Source organism: Necator americanus, chromosome IV (assembly GCF_031761385.1).
Source record: "Necator americanus strain Aroian chromosome IV, whole genome shotgun sequence".
Lineage (NCBI taxonomy): Eukaryota > Metazoa > Nematoda > Chromadorea > Rhabditida > Ancylostomatidae > Necator > Necator americanus.
In genome coordinates, this window is record NC_087374.1 from 21,305,888 (window position 1) to 21,328,478 (window position 22,591).

The window sequence follows — 22,591 nt, forward strand, 5'->3', positions numbered from 1 at the left end:
CAAAAACACCCCATTTTTGCAGTATGGATCATTGCAAGACGATATGTTGTGGACCTGGATATGCTAGCCCGAAAGAGGCCACGAAAGGGCCGAGAGAAAAGGTTCAGCAGTTTCTGGATGGTCCCTTCATGATAATAGAAAAAAAATGTTACAGGTACTTTTCGTGACTTGCGCTCACACAAATCCTGACGGTCACGACATGTTCGTTGCTATCGACGTTGATCCGAACAGCAAGACTTTTTGTCAGGTAGGAATACTAACAGACTACAAAATGGAGTTTATCGTTGTGGTTGTTTTTTTCTCAGAACGGCTGCGACTCTTTAATACACAAATGCGTGTGACAGTGGTTAAAATAAGGTAGTTAAACATGCCCTTCGAAAAAATAAGCGGAGATCCAAAGATTTTAGACCTCTCTGTCCTGTGTGAGAACAATATTAAAATTTGATACGTAATAATAACTGTTCTAAGCACTGTGATGTATTCATCATACGCCCTATTGTTGATTTTCAATTTGCCCTGCTTTTCGATTCGCCACAATAATTTCATTGGTTACCGTCATATCCAAGAGCTCCAAACTAACTTCTGTTCACCGACGAACACGAAGCTTTATTTGCATTCTTCGGAAGATTTTTTTCGAATGTTTTCTGAATTTTTAGACACTTTTCCCTCAGAATTGTGCTCGTTTTCCTGAAGGCGCTTATAAGCAGGATTTCTTCCGAAATTCACATCTTGCTCTTGTATGCTCCTCAATGTTCGTTTCTTGCTAGTCACTTTTAGATTCTCCTCATTCTCCTTAGCATACTGATTCCGTAGACCTGCCACTCTGCTGTAGGATTCCGATATTCGTTCCGTAGGGCATGAATAGGGACCGCGAACACATCTGTTCTCCCATCAACATCGTTGCGTTCTCGAGCATGGGGCCTAATTTTTTTAGGGAGATGGATCTGGTTGTTGAAGCACTCATTACCACGATGTAAATAGATTAACTGTGATCGTGATGTTGTTATATAACTGACGAAGGTCATGCTGGAATATAATATGTACCAAATAGGGATTGCTTGGATGTCCAAAGCTTCCATGGTAGATTCCATCTCAACTGAATCGGAACTTCTTGCTAGGTTGATGGAATTCTACCAGGTAGCATCCCGTACCCAGTCAATATTCCGGTGAGTTTTGAAACAGTGCGTGCGGGGCAGGAAATGTCTGACTCTCTTCGGAACTCTGCTTTCTCGCATGACTTCATTTCATCTGATGTGCCCGGATGCAGTTCTGTTAAGGGCTACTCCTGTGATGCGCCTGTGGGTGAAGGACAGCAGCAGATTGAGCGGTCGTGCCCGTAGTTACGCGGGTCCTTCTTTTTGTACAACAGTATGGTATAGCCGGAATGAAACCACTCGTATCTTGGGGCAGTTGCGTAGGAGCTGCGCTCGAAGAGGCACGGCAGGGCTAGCGACTGGGACCGAGGTAGTATCATCTCTCACCATGCCCTCCGACTGCAGTGGTGATGAGTGCCAGCGATGGGAGGGATCCTCTTGCGACACGATTCGTGGTTCATCCTCAGTAAAGTATAAAGGATAAAGTGTCTGGCGTCAATCAATCCGCTCGGGATGCGCCCCCACGTTCACTTCAATTCAGAATCGTTTGAGGTTTACGAAGGTGTAACTGGCCCATACAATGACTTGCGGTGGCTGACCGATGTTTCAAATTAGTGTTTTATCCTCCCAGACAGAAGTCTGATACCAATTTATCGACCCTGGAGGGATGAAAGGCTTGGTGAGCACTAGGGCGGATTCGAACCTCCAATCGACCGTGCAGGAAGCGGAACCTTTAACCGCTACACTACACCCACCCTTCATCCTCGATAAGGTTGCAATATCGAATTCTCTTTTTCTTCATGAATAGAAGACCTCAACACATAGACAACGAACAATAGCTCATGTCTATTCCTATAGTACTTCGTCGCGATCGATGGTTAGGAATGCTGCGCCACATGTTGCTGCTCTCGATTTCCACGCTTCCTACAAATATCTAGTGTAAAAATTTGTATTGTGCCAGAGTTAAAGAGAGCGTATTAGCAGCTTGTATGCTGTAAGTTGCATTCTCTGTGCTTTATTTTACGTCACGTTTCTTTTCGCTTCTTTGTACAACTTCTCTTATTCGTTATCAATTCTACTTAATCTTCAATAACAGCGACTAGAGTTCAGGTCTTTCTTTTAATTTATGGAACCTCTTGTAGTCTTCTCTGTTTTAGTGATTGCTGTTGTAATTATTTACCTTTTAAGTGGTCAGTGATTTTCAAGTTTTTAGATCCTGTCTCGGGTGGTCTTTCCCAATAAAGGTGATGAAGTACACCATAGCGGTTGGAACGCATGCTCATCTTGCTATGACAAGCCTTCAGCGAAAAGGCCAGTACGCTTGGTCCAATTTATCAACGACGAGGAACATTTAGCCCAAACACTGCCCTCACCTTTATTCGTTCTCTTTTTATGCTTTATTTATTTTCTGTTTCCAGGACACATATAGTGTTGCCATGCCTGAATTCCAGTCGTATCTACATTATCAACGTTGAAAATGAACGGGACATTCGTTTGGAAAAGGTGCGATTTTTCCTTTGAAAGTTTAAAAGAGGAAACATTGAGTTTTTGTACAAACAGTATGACAAAATCTATCGTTTATTGGATCATCCGACAAGTGCTCCGAGTGTTCCTCCAATTATTGCGCCTGCTGCAGCTCCTCTAGCGGCGGGACCGTAGTAAGGGCGTCCATAGTAGGGGCGACCGTAGTAGTACGTATACCTCGTCGTATAGCCCCATTGTGCAGAACAGATCACCACAACGGCAAGAAGTAATAAACAGGTTAGCATAGACCGATTCATTCTGAAAACAAAAATCCAGTGTATGATGCGACAGTTCGCGACTCACGCGACACATTGATAGAAGCCGTAGGTGCCAGGCTATACTTGAGGAAAACCGCGAAATTGACGTTGCCGAGATCTCTTCCAGAAGAGGTGGAGTTAAGGGTGTAGATCATGAGTAAATGAGTGTTCATGCTAAATTCACCGTAATTATCCTGAAAAATGGCACATGAGAAATGCCCTTCGTGTTTACATATCCTACGAAGCGCCTTATAACGCAGCGGATGTACAGTGCTAGAGCGAGCGGACGACAATCAGCCAGCAGCCTATAAAAGGCAGAGGGATGTCCACTAATGATGACGAATGAATGAAAATGCCTTTTGCGCGCTCGTAGACGCGGCGCATGTGCAGCGTTGTAAGGTGCCTCGTAGCGGCGCGTCGTCGTAAGGTGCCTCGTAGGAAATTTGGACACGAGTTCCTTTTCCACATCGTTTTTCAGGACGATTAGAGGGGAATCGGATCTACATGCTTAACACTATCTTTTCGTGCAGAGATCTCAACATCTTCAACTATGTGGTACGGTGCCCTCAAGATGTACTTCAGAAAAAGCGATACCATCGTCAAAGGCGCAGCTACGACAGGAGTGCCAAACTAGGTATTCAACTGTCGAAATGTCTTCAGAACATCTTCAAATTTTACCAGACATCAAACTGATCAGTTTACCTGATGTAGCAGCTCCTTGCACGTGTACGAAAAATGAGTTTGAGGCGCGTGAAGTGAATTATGACTGACTAGAAGATTTAACGAGTTGCATCGTCGGATAGACTGATCGCTCTGGTGCCTCTAACCCGGGGATTCTCGGATTCGTGGGTTGTCTCATAATTTCGGCTATACTATACTGATACTGTGATATCTGATGATACTTGTGAACTAGTGCATCAGTTTTCCCGAACCCTTCCTTTGACCGTTGAGTCGCAACGTACAGAAAGCAGTGTTATCGACCTCCAATATACAGCGTGAATAAGTCGGGTAGCGAGTTTCGTGTTCATAGATAATCCGAACATGGAGAGGTCATTTGTTCGCAAAAAGGGACCAAAAATCAAGGCGTTCGACGTAAGTTGGCTGTACGTTTTGTTGCGGAACGGCTTCAATACCTGATTCTTCAAGCAAGAAGTTCCTGGAAAGAGTTTAATAATTTTTGCGAAGAGAAGGAAACAATGAACTAGCAGTGCTTATTGCATGATGCACTCTCCATGCTAGAAGATTCCAGAAATAGAAGACATGCCAGTCGGCACGATAGAAATTGATAAGGTTGCTGCAAATAAATTTGAAGTAACTGAATGAGAATTTGCAGTAATCAGGATCGAAGAGTGTCGTCTGTCGCTATCGCGCCTTTTTAAAGCGCCCATTTCGCGAAGTACAGCGAACAGTCACAGACTGTTCGACGAATCTGTGTCCGCTCATTTTTTCTGTTCTGACTTCAAATAATGCTAGTTTGTGGATACGATTGCTTAGCAACAGTGATGTCATTGGTTGCAGAGCGAAAAAGTCCTCTCTCCAGATTTATAGATATGCACTCTGCTTCTTGTCTGCAGACTCGTCCCGCATCCTCTCGTTTCATTTGTTCCACTGAAGTGACAACCAGACCGCTACTCTCATAAATCACATCCAAGTAAAACCAATGTGAAAGAATTTGAAAGAATGAAAGATTGACTGGCAAATCGTTCATCTGTCATCGCCACAGTTCTTGAAAGAAATTCGAGAGCCCGAAAAGAAGAATTTGATGGACCCGAAATCCTGACGTTAACTGAAATTTAAAGTGCGCATTAAGTGACACTTAAGTGACAGTCACCCTAAGTTCGCAAAGAAAAAATTCAAACTTAAACGCAGCATATCACCAAAGATGGGATCCCTTTACGAGTTGAGGGTGTAGAAGTAGCTCACGACTATGAGGGCTGACTTCAGAAAGAAATCGTGAGAAATTGCCATGGTTGCACGGGCCCCTCTACGATGCTTCTTTTTACACAATAGATCGGGAGCTATTCCGTTTTCGTCAAGCTTCCGCAATCCAACCGAAGTAATTCAGGCGAGCAACACAAGTTATCCAACTCGCACAATCGCAAACGGGAGGCGGAATGCCATCGTTGTACTGCCTGTGCTAAGTTGCATTGTTGGCTGCATTGTGCAAAGATGGCTGTTTTACACACCTTTTCTGACTACTGGTGGGAATTGAGCGTGATCAAGCCTCCGATCAGCTCTTGAACTACACCCTTTCCCTGCCTATTCGTGCTGCGTGCTCAATTTGTTTTTTTTTCTTAAGCAGTTAAAGGATAGAGGATAAAGTGTCTGGCGTTAAACAGTCCGTTTGGGATGCGCCCCTAGGTTCACTTCAATTTGAGCCCACCTGTGGGGCCAGCGGCAAGAGGCTATGGCTATGTAAGTTTTTATCCTCCAAAACAGTTCATCGACCGCGGAAGGATGAAAAGCTTGGCTGGCAATAGGACGTTTTCGATCGATCGATCGTATCACGGATACAGCACGAGCTCTTACCGACTGCACTACACCAACACTGTGTAGAAGTAATGCGATATTATATGCGAGCGCAGGCATACCAGATCACCTCTGCCAACGACCAGACAGTGAGTAACTTGTTTTCGCCGTCTCTCCCCTCGCTCCAAACGCGGTGCATGTGGCTACACCCGTATACGCGGCGCGTTGTTATGTGCCTCGTAGGGAAATTCGATTGAAAGGCTGCCTCGCACGCCGTTCTCAGGACAGTTAAGCAGAATTGAGCGTAATCGCGCTCATATTCGTGATCTACATCCCTAAATTTTCATTTTTTGGAGAAATCGCAACATCGTCAATCTTGTGGTATGTTGATTTTAACCTCAAGAAATTCTTAGGTTTCCAGTGAGAAAATAAGAGAAATGAGACTTTTCAGCATTAAAATGGACAGGAAAGTTTTCTTTTTTTTTTGACTTAAGACTTTTTGAGTGAGGAAAAACTGAGACATTTGAGTTTCATACATTACAACTCGAAATTAGTCAGTTAATTTGTCTGTTTTGTCTCATTTTAATTTGACCGCATTTGGTTTACCTCTAAGATTAGTGTTAAATCGAAACTGTGCAGATATCTCGCTACTTCTATAAAGATCGAGATTTTTACGTTTTAATGATGAACTCTCGATAAGCTTTCCTTCCCAAGTCCTATTAGTTTTAACAACGTTTCAAACAACAGCCATACGACCTTGGCAACGGAATGCTTTGACAGCGGCTGCGGATGCGGTTCCACATTGCCCAAGGGAGAAAAACAAGGCAATGGAAAAATGTTGTCGTGAGAAGGGCATTTTTCATCCGCTTCTGGCTCCATTTTCAGCTATACTCAGGATTGATTGCAGTGCTGGTTAACTTTCACAGGAAACATTTCTCCCAAATTAAAATGGAAACTGAGAACAGACGGTGACCAGTAAAATAACACCAGCACAGCTGTTGTAGTACATTTTCAACTACCTACTCACGGTTCATAGCATCTAACAAATTCATTGGGATTTTTTTAAGTTTTAAGAGAAGTTTCGAGTTCCATGGTTTATCGGAAAAAAAGTTTGCTTGATTTTTATTTCATGCAGAAGCATGCAAACCCCAGCACGTTGATATGCTCCGTTATGCATTTTCGTTGGGAGGCAGCAGAGCAAGTGCATGTATGATGTGCTGTCAATACAGTGAATAAATTACTACTGTGTTCTGTTAATTTGCGTTAGAATAGCGTTTTTAGTGAGTACTAGTAGCAACGGCTCCACGAAAGGTAATTCATCAACTCTGTCACCTGTAGTTGCAATGTCCTTCGACTCGTTCGAGCGGACGCCACTAGAACTTCAACTTTTTTCGTCCTCATCACATGCGAGAACTGTTCAACGACTTTTCTGTTCGCAAAGGACATCGAATGCATCAAATATTTTTGCTCGTTCGAAGAACTTTATGAGAAAATCGAACTATCTGGTTGAAGATTTTCTCAATGTTCAATTTTCAATGTTCTTGGAGTTTATTTATTTGAAAACTCTTCAGGGGCTTGTCTAGTCTTGGATGTGGGAATGAAATAATAATAATAACAGAAACAGTAACAATAGTAATTATAACAAGAGATGAAGGATAACTTGCTGACGTTGATCAATCCGGGTCAATCAGTGCTTTCAACATCCAAGGAAGTCTGGCATAAATTTTTGGAACCCAGAGCGATTAAGAGCTGAGTTGGCCTAGAGCAGCTTCGAATTTTATGCAATAATACTCAGCATAGTAGTTAGACGGACGGTGTTTATTTCTTCTTTATCCTTACTTGGATCACCCACTGTAACTGCATATCAGTAGTGGATGGATTGCTCTGCTCTGTTCATTTCCACTTTTTTCACAGAAAATCTAGAAATGGTTGTGCCATTTTGTCGCGATAATCCAACGAAAACACTATTGTAAATGAACACAGATAACTTGTTATGATCACATTGTTGCTTTATTGATCAGAAGGAAAAATCAGTTGTGGCAAGAACTCATTTTCATGCAAATCGAATCATCCGAGGAGACCGCCGATCACCGCGCCAGCAATGGCGCCTCTAATCGCATTCCTGACAGGAGACCACGGTCGATAATAGCCATGATACGGTTCATATCCGTAACCACCGTAATATGGATTTCCATAGTAGCCCCATTGTGCATTTGCGTAAAATATGATGACAAGAAATAGCAAACAGGATAGCATAAATTTCATTTCTGGATATTACTGTTGCGGACGAATGGTGCAATTGCGGACTTGTGAATCTTCAACAAATAGCAGCAGCAGAGCGAGATAGGCAAAAATTTGTATCAGAGTCCCATGAGCTTGACTGCGCACTTTTAAGTCGGCTGCTTCTGATCCACAAAAACGTGCCTACGGAAGGTGTTGATGGATTGGGATGTATTCAGTCTACGCTTCTTCCAGCAACTTGGTGAATCATATCGCTGCTGTCAAGAAATAACGATTAGTGGAGTCCTTTCACAGCGCATTCGTAATTGCTTCGAATCAGTTTTTCATTCATCTGCCTTCCTTCTTAGTGACCACTCCAATTTCTACCATAGCCGATCTCGTTCTTCTCGTAGACGCGCGACTGATTTTTCCAGAAAATGAGATTTTTCCAGAATTTCCAGTCGGAGGAAAAAAGAAAAACACGACTTGAATTCCTATCGTAAAAGAGAAAAAACTCGCCGGGTGACTATTTATTGTGAAATACCTTTGCTTTTTTAAAATACTCCATGTTAACGCTTTATTGGTATTTTACAAGCATTCACATAGAGACAACACGGATTATTATGTAGTAATCCGTGTTGTCTTTATGTGAAGTAACATTAATTAGGGTAGAGTCTGGAAAATTTCCATGGCCATAAGCTACGGTATTCACTCTTCGACTGCAAAACTGCATATGATTAAAAAAAAACTAGCAGAAATCGTAGAATAACATTTCCAAAGAAGGAGACTCGCTTAGATGTACCTCAAGAAAGTCCACAAGGCATAGGTATTGATTCAAACTAGAAGTTGGCAAGATCATTTTTTATCCTCTTCCTAATTGAAATCTCGTTCCTATCGCTATGAAGACAAAGCAGAAAAATCTCAGCAAAAAAATGCACTTCTGCCACTGTGATCTCTGCACGTTCACTGTGCTCGTTTCTTTCATTCTCTGGGAAAACTTAGGTCTAAAAATAAGGCGACCGTGTTCTCTTTTTTGAACAGATCAGCTGCAAAGACATTTTTGGAATGGCTAAGTATTAGAATTGGAGTTGGAACGTTTGCAAAAAGTAAGAGGTTCGCGAGTACATTACCGTAATCTACTCATTACCGCCATAACTTTCAGCGGATACGGTATCACATTTCAGTCAGCGAGATCCAGTGCTCTGTCATTATTAGTCACCAGTCTGAACGTCCGGCTAAAGCCGGAAGTTTGATTTTCTGGGGAGTTCGCTTCGCTCCCCTCCACTGATCGACGAAAATTAATATTAGTGCCGTTTTCTGTGGAATTAGAATTTTGTGTCCCTAACGATATTCATTTATCTTTTTTCATTATAAACAAAGGCGAAAGAGTTGATGGTCTTCTTTCTAAACGCGTCAGTTCTTTATTTGGACCACATTCAAACTTCAGCTTCAAACACTCCTCACCAATATATTATGGACAAAATTCAAAAGCATAAATATGGGTTTCCCTCCTTTTTCCACTCCCCCTTCCCTAACAGTTGCCGAAGAATGATGTTTTGGCGTAAACTGACGTGAAAGACGTCATCCTACTGATAAAGCCAACGTTCCACGTCAGATGATGTGAACTGTCCGCTTTAATATAATAATTTAATTTAAGCAGTCGTTTGCACGCATGCTTCCACCTTCTGAGAGAGGCTTGTGAGTAACTTGAGGCAAACGTGCAAAGAAATAGACGCGCTAAGGAGTCATGGAGGTGAAACACAACGCGCCCAGTGGACGCGGCTTTGAAACGGCTGCAACCATTTATCTTTTGCGACATGCACACGAAGTTATTGCGCACCATTTCGACGCCGCGGAACCCGTCTCAGTCCATTTTACCCGTCGCACCCCCTTTTTAGAATTTCACACACACTGAGCACGCACACACACATGGACAAAGCTCGTAACTATATAATTACGTTACGTTACTAACGATAGGGACAGGCACGTCTTGCAGAATTTGATTAATTCCAAAAGGAAGAAAACTTATTATTTCTGAAAAAAATGTTTGCTGTGTACTACAGTTGACAAAGTAGAACAATTTAAATCGTAAACAATGTAAACAACAGAAATCTCATCTTGAAGGCGAATCTGAGGTGGTAAGGAATTGAGTGCTGGCTTTCATCCTTTCCTAATCGTCGCAAAAATTGGCGTAGGAACCGGTTTATTTCTTACGAAGTACGTTAGAACGCTCCAGTCATATGTGCAATCAGCAGCCTAGCCCGAGTCCCACAATCTACAACCACATCTCTAGCTTCTCTCTGAGATTCCCTCGCCTCATCAGATTCGTAGTACGATGCATTCGTAGTACAACTGACAAATTAGAACAAAAAGTGTTTTTCAAAGTAAATCTCACACTAAGGCTTATGTAACTAGTGAATCTCCGAAGGTTTCATCTTAAACCCTGCTCTGAGCTACATCATACTCATAAAAATAAAAATTTGGAACTGAACATTTGAAGAGAAACTCCTTAAAGAAATAATTCGAGCAGTTTTCACCGTTTCCAAAAAAAAGTCCACAGAAATGGTCGGAGAGTGTGTACCAGCCCAAAAACCGCAGGGCCAGGCATTCCCATTTCAACTCCTCCGTACACTCAAGAATAAGAAGAAGTGAGGAGTTCTACCACTCCATTACGACGGCCAAGGCATCGATTCAGTACACCCATCCCTGTGCGAACAAATTGGAGAGTTGTCGCAAAGTTGATGCAGCAGCGAAACCTAACCATTCCCCCCTGATACCAGACTCTTCCTGGAGGAGTGGAAAGCTTGGTTCGGCTCGACCGGTTTCGAAATCTCATAGAACAGCAATCCGTCCAGTTAAGCAGATGGTAGCTTCCTTTCTCCATTTTCAGTTAGATCGCCTGGTGGGTGCGTGCGTGTGCGTTTTGCGTTAGGCTGTTTGAAGGGCAATTGCGGTTGTGCTTAGCTTCGCAGATTTTTCAGAAGTGCAAAAGTTCGACTTTGCTTGGGTCTTGGTCACGTGGACTCCTTGATTGGCCTTTTTGGGTGTAGAAAATTATTTTGGTCTCATCGAGCAAAATACTAATTGTCCGCTTATTTTCCGTCTCGATTACGATAAGTGAAAGGAGCGGTTAACACAGATCCACGTAAGACAACACGGTACCTTGCTGCGGACTTTGGTCGTTCAAGTTCAGCCATCACGGGCGCTGGTAAAAACTGTTACAAAGGCTGTCGAATGCGATTTATGGGCACGCTGCAACTCACAACGCGAACGGCGCCGTGCGAGTTGCCGTAGCCGTTCGTCTCGTCCAGCCAAGGACAGCTACTTTTTCACTCCTGTCGTAGTGACGTATGAGAATTGATCCTCAGCAATCACACCACTAAAAAGGGCCATCGTGCGGACCTAAGTGAACAGCCGAAACCGATGCCCAAGCCGGATGATCTCCGTGTAGTGCAACACAAGGGATTTGTGTTTTTTAGCCTTCTGAGCAGCTAACGCTGAAGTCCACGTTCGAAAATTGAGACCAATGAAACAGAGTGCTCAAGTTGCAACAAATTGCTCCGTAAACAAAGGACAGGAAGTTACGTAAGCAAATGAGTGGGATTAATACGAAATTTCTCCACGACATCACCAGACCGCACACAAAGATCACCCTGATCACCTCATTCGATTCTTTTTTGGTAGAAGACACGAAGAGTGTGAAATCGTTCACTGGGGGACTTCGTAAAGGTTTAATTTTAAGAGTTTTACTTTACTTTAGAATTTTCGTTAGACAATTTTACGTTAACGGTTATTTTTCATTCGCTCTTCTTCCAGACCATCGAACCTGCACAGCTGTTCAAATACGGTGTCTCGTTCCCACACACTTCGCATTGTCTTGCTGATGGTAGCATCATGATTAGCACACTTGGAGACGCACATGGGAACCATAAAGGTTCGCTCATAATTTGAACCGTTGAGAAGGGAAAAGGGGTGTGGGTGGATGAGTCGGTGGTGATCAACACTCATCCGAGCGAGATTTGATCTTTTTGGTCCATAAAGACTTTAGCCATGGAAATACCACAGGTACCATAAAATGATCTAGGCTATATTCATGGTCCACACTATTCTTCCATACATAGTAACCCAAAAAAGGAATACTTCTTTTGTTTTTTATTCTAACTTTTATATGAGTTCGGGTGAAGTTCGAAATGTTTTTACATACTACAACCAAACTACCAAATAATATAAAAAGGAACGTTTCAAATTTCACGCAAGTCCGGCCATTCATTTAGAAGTTGACCGAAAAAGGTGGGTATCTTTTTTCGCAACATGCGTATAATTTTAAAATGAAAAAAAAAATGAATGGGAAAATGGCTGGTGCCCGTTCGACCAGTCCGAAGACCAATGGAAGTCAAGGTGATCAAGGCACTTTTTTCAGTTTTCCTCAAAATTTTTTCTCATGTTCCAGGGAATTTCATACTGCTCGATGGCAGAACGTTTGAGCCGAAGGGATGTTGGCTGGACGAGGCAAGGAGTGTTGCATTCAACTACGACTTTTGGTACCAGCCACGGCGTGACGTGATGATCTCAACTGAGTGGGGCACCCCGAACAGCATTAAACAGGGATTTGTTCCGAGCGATGTGGCGAATGGTGAGCCGTTCACTTTTTTGTTTTCCTGGTATTTTCTCATCTATTCACGTGTGCTGTGCTTTATTAGCCGAAATAAGCGAACCGAGCGAGTTCTCCTCAGGTCTTTACGGTCGCTCTGTGCATTTATTCAAATGGTCCACGCACGAAAAATTGCAAACAATTGAACTGCCGATGGAAGATGGCGCTACTCCTTTGGAAGTGAGGTGAGAGATACACTGCAAGTTTTGGTGCTGAAACAAGCGCTGTAATTACGTGATATTGGCGACAGCGCGACTCAACGGTGAGGCGCACACTTTCGAGCGGTTATTTCTGATGATTTCTTGAATTTTTGAAAAGTTTTCTTGCATTTAATGGGCTTGTTATTATTTATTGTTCAAATATCTCTGAGTTTAAAAAAAACCCAAATTGTCGTCAGTGGCTTGACTTATCCTTAGAAATCCAACTACAGTTTTCTTATTTCAAATAGCTGCATTCCTAACGCTTTTCATGGTTTTCGAATGGAAAATCGTCTGCCTATAGTCGGGCCAAAACGACATGAAGCACGGACATTTGCGCAAGCGGCTGCGCTCGAAGCGGAGCGGTGGAGCGTAGCGGTTGGGATCGCGTAAGGACCCCCACTGCCGCCACTCACCTCTGCAGTTCGCAATGGTCCCACCCCGATTCCAACCGCTGTCTCGACCGCACCGCTTCCGAGCGCGGCCACTTACGTAACGATCTGTGCTTCATGTCGTTCTGACCCAACTATACCTATTAACGGAGCCAAAAAGTGCAATTACGGACATGATTTCCCGCAACAGGTTCAAACACGAGCCGAGCTCCCCGCACGCGTTCGTCGGCACTGCTCTGGGGTCGTCACTTTTTTTACTTAGCCCGAAAATTGAGGTACGTGCAAACTTTTCTTCCTTGATTTTCGACAATCTCAGTGCTATAGCTTGGATAATTTTCTATTGGGAGTTGTTAGAAATTGTATTTTTTAAACAGTATCTCTCCGATTTTTCATTGTTGAGGAGTTTTCGGAGAACGATTTCTCTGAACTTTTTGATAGCTGCGGTATATATGCTTCAAAGACGTCTGGGAGTAAAGTGTTGTTGTCGGCTCCACTCATCTGCGCTCTTATTTCTCGAAGTGGATAACTAAGTAAGTTGGGACCTTAGAACCTAAGCATTAGTCTTAGTGGATCTATAACATGTATGCTTTAGCTGCTGAGATGAAAAGAAAGATAGGATTTCCAGAAATGAGAGCGCCACTGAGTTTCCCACCCAACTAAAATTTACCCGACCCCTTATTTCAGTGGATTTAATGAAACCATCTTGCAGGGATCCAGTACGTATGAAGCTAAATGTGTGGTGAAAATCCCTTCAAAACAGGTGAACAGTTCTTACTATTTGGATCTCTTCGTTGCCTACGCACACGGTGACGGTATATTGATCGGTCTTCACCCATTCAGTGCTGCACACTGCTAAATAGCCGCGAGAATTGAATTTAAAGAAGTGCGTCAGAGTCAGTACAAACGGAATTCCACACTGCAAAGAAGTCTTCAGGAAGGACATCGTTGCTGTCTGGTTCTAAGTATGGGCGTGAGACATTAGAAAACACCTGTACTAAATAGTAGATTCAAAACGACATGAAGCACGGTGCAGTTGCGGTTCTCGAAGCGGTGGAGCGCAGGGGTTAGGACCGAGTGAGGAATCCTGCTACCACCGTTCATTGCTGCAACTCGCGCTGGCTGCACCTCAATTCCGACCGCTATCCTCACCGCACCGCTTCGAGCGCAACCGCCTACGCAACTGCACCGCGCTTCATGTCGTATTCACCCGACTATACTTGAAATAAAAAGGCGCAATTTTCAAAAGGTGAAAGTTTAAGGCAAAGAGAAAATAGTCTAATATCTACATTTCAAGACTTCTTTCATAAGAATAGATGCACCTTACTTTTAGGTAGAAGGCTGGCTTTTGCCCGAAATGCCGTCGCTGATCACCGACATCCTAATCTCCATGGACGATCGTTTCCTATATGTTTCGAATTGGATCCATGGGGACATACGACAGTATGACATTACAGATCCGGAGAATATCCGGCTTAATGGACAGGTTCGCCTGTTGCTATGACGTTCGCAAACCTGTTTGGCATCACCCCACGAATCTGGGGTGGTACGGGTTTCAGGTAGATTAAGCCTATACGGGATCGCAGATTATGGGGAGGAGGGTGATTCCGTCCATTTATTACTAATTGCCGCGCTATTTTCTACAACGAGTTCGGTCAGACCGGAAGGTGCGGCGCGTGCAGACGGCTGGCGCGCTCCGACCGAACTCGTTGTAGAAAATAGCGCCCCGGAACGCTCGAAGCCGAATCTTCCGGGGCGTTTTTTTACGGCAGTTAGGAATAAATGGACGGAATCACCCTCCTCCCCATAATCTGCGATCCCGTATAGGCATAACCTACCTGAAACCCGTACCAGCCCAGATTCGTGGGGTGATGCCTTTATCGTTTGATATGCATAACTTATATCACCTACACCACACGTCGTCCTGTTGTTCGTCGGTTGGCTCGAGCGGGCACCAGTGCAGAATACTACAAGTTCTTGTTGATAAGCATTTTAGTGCAAAAGGGGTATGGTAGTAGCAACACACCCTTTTGACCCTGAGCATTCGGTTGTCATCGGCGTTCAATATCCTCCGCTAGTTGTCATTTGCTAAGTTGTGCCTTTACACTTTTAGTGGCTTAACCTAGTTCCTATTTCTCATTTCAACACTTACGAGTCCATCTAAAAATGTAGGCTTACGATACACGCTACGGGTCATACGGTGTTAGATTAGGCCGAAAAAAAGTGACGGATTGTCGTGTAATCCGTCTCATTTCTTTTAACATTTATCCTTAATATAATAGTGACACTTTCAGAAGAATGCAAAATCTTCCTTTAGCGGTTATTTAATGTGTGAAAAGAAGCGAAAAAAAAACTTTGTTAGTAACAAAAGCTTAATTCTGTTTTCAAAATTTACAAAAACTTTTTGATGCCTTGATTTTTCATCCGTCACTCGAGGCGAGGTTAGCGAGCACAGAAGGATCTCTGAAAATCTGGCATTGCCCGAACGTTCAGAATGGGTAGAATGGTGTGATTCACAACTATAATAAATCTTATGTCTTCCCTCGGAGGACTCATCCCATTAACGCCTGCTTGTCTTCACGTTTTTTTAAGATTTTCCTCGGTGGAAGCATCCATGAGGAGAGCGGAGTCAAGGTTCTTGACGACGAAGAATTGAAGGTATATCTTCTGATACAAGTTTTGTTCCTTTTCATTTCATACGTCTCATTACGATACACAGGAGCTGGTCCACAACAGAGCGGATGATACTGTGTAGAAGCTGCGATACGTTATCAACAGAGGAAAATATACGCTGCAGTCCATTAGAGCTCTAAAACAGGCTAGGAGAAGAGAAAATGTATTCGGATTTCTGGTGTAATGTTTTGTAGAAGAGATGTTTCGGCAGGCAGAAACTAACGAAATCCCAATTTTCTACAAAATTCAATGCCGAAAAAACCTTTGTCTTTGAGTTTTCGCACAAAATCAGGAGAAATTTTCTTGCTTCTACTAAGATTTCGTAAGTTTGCGCAACGCAAAGAATAGGACAAAAGACATGACCACTTCCTATTTACAGTATTTCTATTCATCCTCCGGACTACATCCTGAGTTCTCAAAACATTTTTGTTACAAATTTTTACTGATTGACCTTCGGAGATGCGGTCAAATTGCGTCACTTCTCAGAAACCACCCGCTGCCTGTTACGTGAAAGGCAGGCGTGTTGAAGGCGGCCCTCAAATGCTTCAGCTCAGCCTGGACGGCAGACGACTCTACGTTACCACATCGCTGTACAGGAAGTGGGACGAACAGTTCTATCCGGGACTGGTCAGGTGCGCCCTTTCGCTAGCAGCCGAACAGGAGAATGCATGCTTTCTTATATACTTCTAGGACTGGAGCGTTGATGCTACATGTGGACGTTGATAACAATGGCGTTATGACTCTAAACGAGGACTTTTTATTCGATTTTGGTTCCATTGAAGGAGGACCTTTTCTTGGACACGAGATGCGCTATCCCGGAGGCGATTGCACCTCCGACATTTGGATCTAAATCGATTATTTCGTTGTGCGGTATTGTTTTGATGAACTTGCATTATACTTGCGTAACATTTTCGGGAACGTATGGTTTCAGTCTCTTTCTCCTTCCTATGTTCCTGGCTGATAATGAATAACCGGTTTTGCACCTGTCACAATCATTTCACACGAAAGTAGCAACCTTCTCAATTTCTTAAAATGTAGCTTACAGGAAAGGTTAAATTCACCCAGCACAACGGTTTTGCTACGATGTTCACCGCAGATCGAATATTTTATCAGTGACGACGTGGCTAGAAGATAGAGTGGACGCGTTGATCAGCCCCTACGGGGACGTCGACTGCAACTCAGTCTTCGTTTGAGGTTTATGAGTGCGTGAGCGGCCTTACAATGACTTGCGGGGGCGAGCCTATGTGTCAAGTCAGTGTTTTTATCCGCCCAAAAAAGCCTGGCTCCAGTTTATCGGCCACGAAAGGGATGAAAGGCATGGTTGGCACTAAGGCGGAGATTCGAACCTCCGTTCCATCGTGCAGCCACAGCGTAATCTTTTACAGACTCTGCTACACTGTCTCTTCGTCTCTTCGTAAACGATTACCATTCCATAACTACTTCCACTAAGTTTTCCGTATTAAAACAACAGTTAGCGGATTACTTCTGCAAGTAGATAGCTAGAGTTTTCTTTTCTTCTATTGAGTAACGTAAAAACACTGACTTGGCAAATTGGCTCTCTCCCCCCGCAAGCCATTCCTAGGCTGCACACGCGTTCATTGGTTAAACACCTACTGCTCTATTAATAGTATTAACATAGTTAGTGATGTAAGTTCGGTACAAGGTCACGAAATTAAATTATATTCGACTTCCTTCACGAGTATTTTTACTAGTATTCCTCATTTGTTTATTACTCGAATAGAATAGAGGCAGAATAGAAACATAATATAGAGAATTATCAGAATAAATATCAAAAATTCACGCAAAACCTTTGTTATTGCGCATACGCACAAAGTTTTTTTTACTCATATATGCGTAGGTAAAGAAACTATGGAAACTACATCTCATTTGACCTTATAACTCTTTGCCAATTCGTCTTAAATAACAGTTTTTGTAAAGTTGGTAATAGGTTATTCAAACAAACTTTTTTCTTATTTTAAATAGATTTATGCCTTAAACATTAATAGACCCACATTCCTATTTCATCTTTCGTCACGCGGATGATTTACTGATTAAACACAATGCCAAAGGAGAAGCATATGTATTGGACAATAAAGTATTAAATAATACATTAAAAAATAATAATGCAAATAAATAAACAATGGCAAATACGCGTAAATATAGATTCAATTACATGAAGTTTTGGCGTTGAATAAATAGCTCTGATTATGAGCGTTGTTCCTTGGATTTTCATATTTACAGTTTGCACTAATATTCTATACACTATGCAGACAACATAATAAGAGAGGTTTTTTAAGGCTGCGGAAAGCCCTTCATTTCTGATATTCCTAAACCTGCTATTATATTGCTAAAATACTTCGAATATCAAGAGATGATTGTTTTCATTCCAAGGTTGTCGAAGGACTAAATAGCATGTTTATGCTTTTATCACATTACAGTGTAATAAAAATAATTATTCTTGCTGTTTTCCGCATAAAGGCAAAAATTTTAATTATTTCTCTAAGAAGCTAGTATCTATTGGTTTATTTGGTATCGGTTACCTATATTTAGCAAGAATTAACCATGAAACAATAAATAAATAAATAAATAAATTAGCGTAAAGTTCTAATCATAATCCGCGATCAGACATGGACAAACTTTTACGGGTCTGGCGCAAAGGTACCAATAAAGAAAAACAGTAACGGAGCGCGAATTACTAACAAATCCCAGTTACGTGACTGTTGTATTTCTTTCTCATCCTAATTGGAGGAAAACAGAAGAACAGGGAACAACAGTTCATGTGTTAAATACATTCAACAGCTCCATTTGTAGATCAAAGCAAGTTTTGGTTGATCTGGATCAATTTGTGACCTAGTTCAGGGATGCGATGGGATTTGTCCAACCCGAACTAAATTTTTCTCGTTAAAACAGTTCGTCAGCTGTTTTTTTTTCACTCATTTTCACATTTCATTTTTCACATTCACTACAAACACGGTAATCACCTTTTAGAGTATGAAGAGAACCACTGAACAGGGCACATTTGAAAGAAAAGTAGGAGATAACGATCATCATCACAATAAGGTTTTGAGTCGGTCAGGGTGCCTGTTGCTGATCGAGGTGGTCCTCAGCTGTTCATGATGATCTTCAATATTTGATTTTAGTAGGAGCACAGCTGGAAATAAATCTACGATCAGAGGACTTGTCTTCATAAAAATGCGAACTGCAGCTGTGGCGTTAAGTAATGCGAGATATGAAAAATGTAACTCATTTTCAGTTTACACAAGTGACAATAAAAAGTTCTCAGACCTACAGCATTACAAAGAGACAACAAAAACACTGTGAGACCATCGTGATCAATTTTCTTCATGAAAGAGAATACTCGAAGTTAAAATCGCTGACCACTCAGCGGCATGAAGCTAATACGAATACAAATACAAAGAAAACTAATGCGGTCAACAGAAATGTCCGATCATGTAGTACTTTGGCCTGTAGCAAAACCAAGATTCAAAGAACTAAGAATAAAAGAAATGTATTCTCTCAATGTATTAATGTAGAAGTAGTTAAGTTTAGATCTCTTCCAAGTTTCACTTGGAAGAACGATGCAAAAAGAATCATCTTCACTTTCTTTAGGTTTTGGTTCGGAACGTATGGATAATACGATCGGTATCTAGCATTCCTCTCTTTTCTGCTCTTGCTCTGGTCTGTCCTTTCATACCTTTTACTTTCTTTTTGAACAGTTGAATCATCTGGGATTTTTTCATCACACATCAAATGACATTTCGTTTTTACTGCTTTTCATTTGGCGAGTCAGGTTTCTGCTTATGTTCAATTTCCGCAGCGTTCCATTTTCTATAAACGTCAGTACTTTTACCTATTTTTTCTTGCGATATCATTGCAACCCATCGTCAGCCATGAATCGTTTCGTCGTGCACCACATGGCACCTGATTTACACTCTTATGACGGGTATAAATTCTGCAGTTCCGGAGTTCAAAACTGTTCAATTGTTTAGTTGCCGATTTCGTGAGTTCTCCACTGATTGGTAGCCGTTCACGGTGATCCTTGGTCGCTCGATCTCAGAAGAACTGAGCTGACGATGAACCAACGATCTAAGAACTTCTCTTTTAAAAAGCGGCACCACCAGCTTTCTTTCGATAATTCTTTGGTTTGTTCTTCTATTCCGCAATCATGCGAACCTGTTCGAGTTGTCGGGGACAGATCTAGGAATAAGCACAACAACTGTAATTCCAACTGATGTAGTAGTACACATACCTAACTCAAAGTAGAATCCCAACACTCGTATTTAAGATTTCCTTAGGCCATTTGAAAAGTTCGTTGTTTTCGTTTTGTTTTGTTTTTTTGAATAGAAATTTTCCTTTGGAGAGCTCCTTTTAGGATTTTTCTCTTATTTTTCAAAAACTATACGCGCAACCCGCTTTTACCGTACTCGCACTGGTCTTTTTGGATCGTGCATTGTTGCCTTATTGAACGCATAAGGATATCGTAGAGTTCGGGGGAGCTCTCGTCCGAGCGTGGAGCAACTCAACTCCGAAAGAGCACCAACTGCTTGCAGGATTGGAATAGACGGTATTTTCGGCAAACACAGGTTCCATAAAGTTAATCGCAGGGCTCAATGTCCAATGCACTGGCAATTATTTGATTCCTACAAAATTTGAGGAATTAAAACTAAAATAAGACTCTCTTCTCAAACTTCTCCGCTATCTGAGACAAGGATAAACCTGCAGTACTCGTATCTAGTGTAAAACGACTAATGTGTTGTTGAATCTTCTAATATCTATTAAGTCAGTGTTGTCTCAGCAGTAATTACTTTCGTAGCTAGAACATACAGCGTGAAAACAAAATTTATCCTCAAATATCCTCCTAGAAAAATCTGGACATTCATTTTGCCCTCTCCAAATCCTTTTCGTCTCTTTCATATCTGAAATAAAAGCGATTTTTTGCCAATAATCAGCTTTCCCGAACCTTTCCAGAATGGTCGCACCGCCTGATGTGAAAAGATGTACTGTAGCCTCTCTCAGTCGTTGCGAGGTTGGCAAAACACCAGACAAAATCCAGCACGGCAAGGATATTTATAAGTAGTGAGTTGCGGACTGTACATATCTTAAAGATGTCAAGAAAACAAATTATAAGTTGACATTAAAGTCTTTTCTCTCGCTATCCGGAGATTCGAAATTACTACAAAGGAGCGGAAAATTTCACCACTGAGGACGTACAAAACAGTGAAAGGTAGCTTTTACATAAAGGCCAAAAATGATATAAAATAGGAAAGAACAACACAAAATGGGGAATTTGCACGTTTCAGATTTGAAAAACTAGGGACTAGTGTTCTGCTCTATATCCACCTTCTTGCCAACACCTACGACAATGTGGGTTTTTCTTTAATGCATCTTTAATTTAATACAATGCGATTCCATCAGAAAGTATCCGTAATTCTGATTATTTTAATGCATGCGAAAGAAAAAAGTTGGAATTTTACATGTGTGAAATCTCCACTAATTCAGGAGCATGTGTTCCGTGCACTCTGTCGTGAAATCATGGACAAACATAAGACCAGAGGAATAGAGCCTACTTGGTGGAAGGTAACCATATTTGTTTTGAATTGGTTAATTCAGTCGATTGGGAGGAGTAATTGTGAAAAAGTGAAGAAGTGTACAATAGAATGAGAACTACTCTAATGGGACGTCGGATTAGCGATAAATTCGGAGAACCCAAGAACAAATATTGAGAGAACTGGTGAGAAATCCAGAAAAAATAAGCGACAGATATCGAAAAAGTAATCGCTGAATAGACATAGAATAATGCCAATGAGATCGGGATTCACAGAAGATCAGATCAAATGGTCGCTGATTACGATCACCATACCGCTCGTAATCGCACTGCTATCCCACCATACGCTGACACGCAAACACCAATCATCCAGAATCGTCGAGGCCAGCGAGCCCTCCCGACCTAGTGGTCCTTGCCTAAGGTTTGAATAAAACTGCAGAAGTGCATCAATCAGCGCGCCCACATTAAGGGGGTTGACTTGTGTGTTCGACAACGTAAAGTTAGTGTAAAGAAACTCGATGTTTCTCCAATCAGGCAACACCCTCAGGTACCGTCATCATAGGATCAAGAGAGAGGACCATAACCATACCAAGGCTTATGTTCAGAATTGCACTACTTGCATAGAGTAGGAGTCGAGCGCATCTGCCAACGAGCAGGAGAGGTAACGTCAGCAACCCCATGGTCGCCGCTCCCTGGCAGACGCAGTACGTGTGTCTTCATTCGCTTGGCACGTTGTTAGTTGCCCCGTAGGAAAATTCGATCGTCGCGGGAATATGCGCAGCGTCTACGAGCGAGTGGATAATCAGTGGGCTGTTTACACAACTGTCACTCCTTCTCGCTGATAGACATAACGCGTACGCAAGTCTTCGCCTACGTGTTGCGTTATTAGGTGTTAGAGAGATCCGAAGCGACAGAGCCGTTTCCAACACCCTCTTTTCTAAGGACAATTAAGGAGTTCGCATTTATAGGCGTGACCCTCACCTTTAACCTTAACTTTTTCTGAAAAGATCCCAACATTGTCGCTTTCGTGGAATGTTGTCTTTAAACCACATTAGACGCGAGCAAACAACTACAAGAGAGAAGATTCGAACCCTTGACAATCCACCTCTTAGTGCATCTCTCTATCCGCTGCACCAGACAATACAGAGACAGTGCTCGCGGTCGTCTCCGAAGGTGGTGATATCACAATGTTTGCAGGCGTTCTTCGACATGTTTCCAGCGTTTTTGGAAACTAAAGGAGCGGCCTTATCGGACGAGGACAAAGAAGCATGGATTGTTCTGGGCGTCAGATTCAACGACGAATGCCAAGAGCACCTGACCCATCTCGGGCTGCCCCATTTGTGAATATTCTTTCCCTCTAATCGCGATCCAAAACCTTTCTTAATGGCGCATCTTCCATCTGAACAGTCTACTTTGAGCTTTATCTGTTCTGTAATGCATTAGCTGCTCGCTAAATAAATATGAAGCCGTTGTATATGAACGAAAATCAACATCGAACAATAACATTAACCGAACAGTGAAGCCTCTGAATGTAAGCAAAAGCCTACAACATCATTTGTTTAAGGAGTACAC

General features: G+C 42.3%; 1 protein-coding gene across 4 annotated transcripts; it reads left to right on the top strand.

Moving 5' to 3' along the window:
* Nucleotides 1-23: 23 nt before the first annotated feature.
* RB195_002191 (uncharacterized protein) lies at nt 24-22,363 on the top strand (the record flags this gene model as incomplete). Of its 4 annotated transcripts, XM_064199332.1 has the most annotated exons (21): nt 24-101; nt 155-247; nt 2,308-2,405; nt 2,513-2,597; nt 11,381-11,498; nt 12,015-12,197; nt 12,298-12,400; nt 12,995-13,079; nt 13,514-13,564; nt 14,135-14,287; nt 15,394-15,459; nt 15,961-16,106; nt 16,165-16,207; nt 16,257-16,344; nt 16,520-16,546; nt 16,628-16,676; nt 20,443-20,550; nt 20,615-20,698; nt 20,775-20,838; nt 20,974-21,051; nt 22,217-22,363. In XM_064199332.1, the coding sequence occupies 21 exons, from the start codon at nt 24-26 to the stop codon at nt 22,361-22,363; spliced, it is 1,947 nt and encodes a 648-aa protein (XP_064055212.1). The 4 variants fall into 4 exon arrangements, with proteins under 4 accessions (XP_064055212.1, XP_064055213.1, XP_064055214.1 ...); XM_064199333.1 differs by lacking the exon at nt 13,514-13,564; XM_064199331.1 differs by lacking the exons at nt 16,520-16,546; nt 16,628-16,676; nt 20,443-20,550; ... (2 more) ...; nt 20,974-21,051; nt 22,217-22,363 and having other exon boundaries at nt 16,165-16,324.
* Between the last annotated feature and the right edge of the window lie 228 nt (nt 22,364-22,591).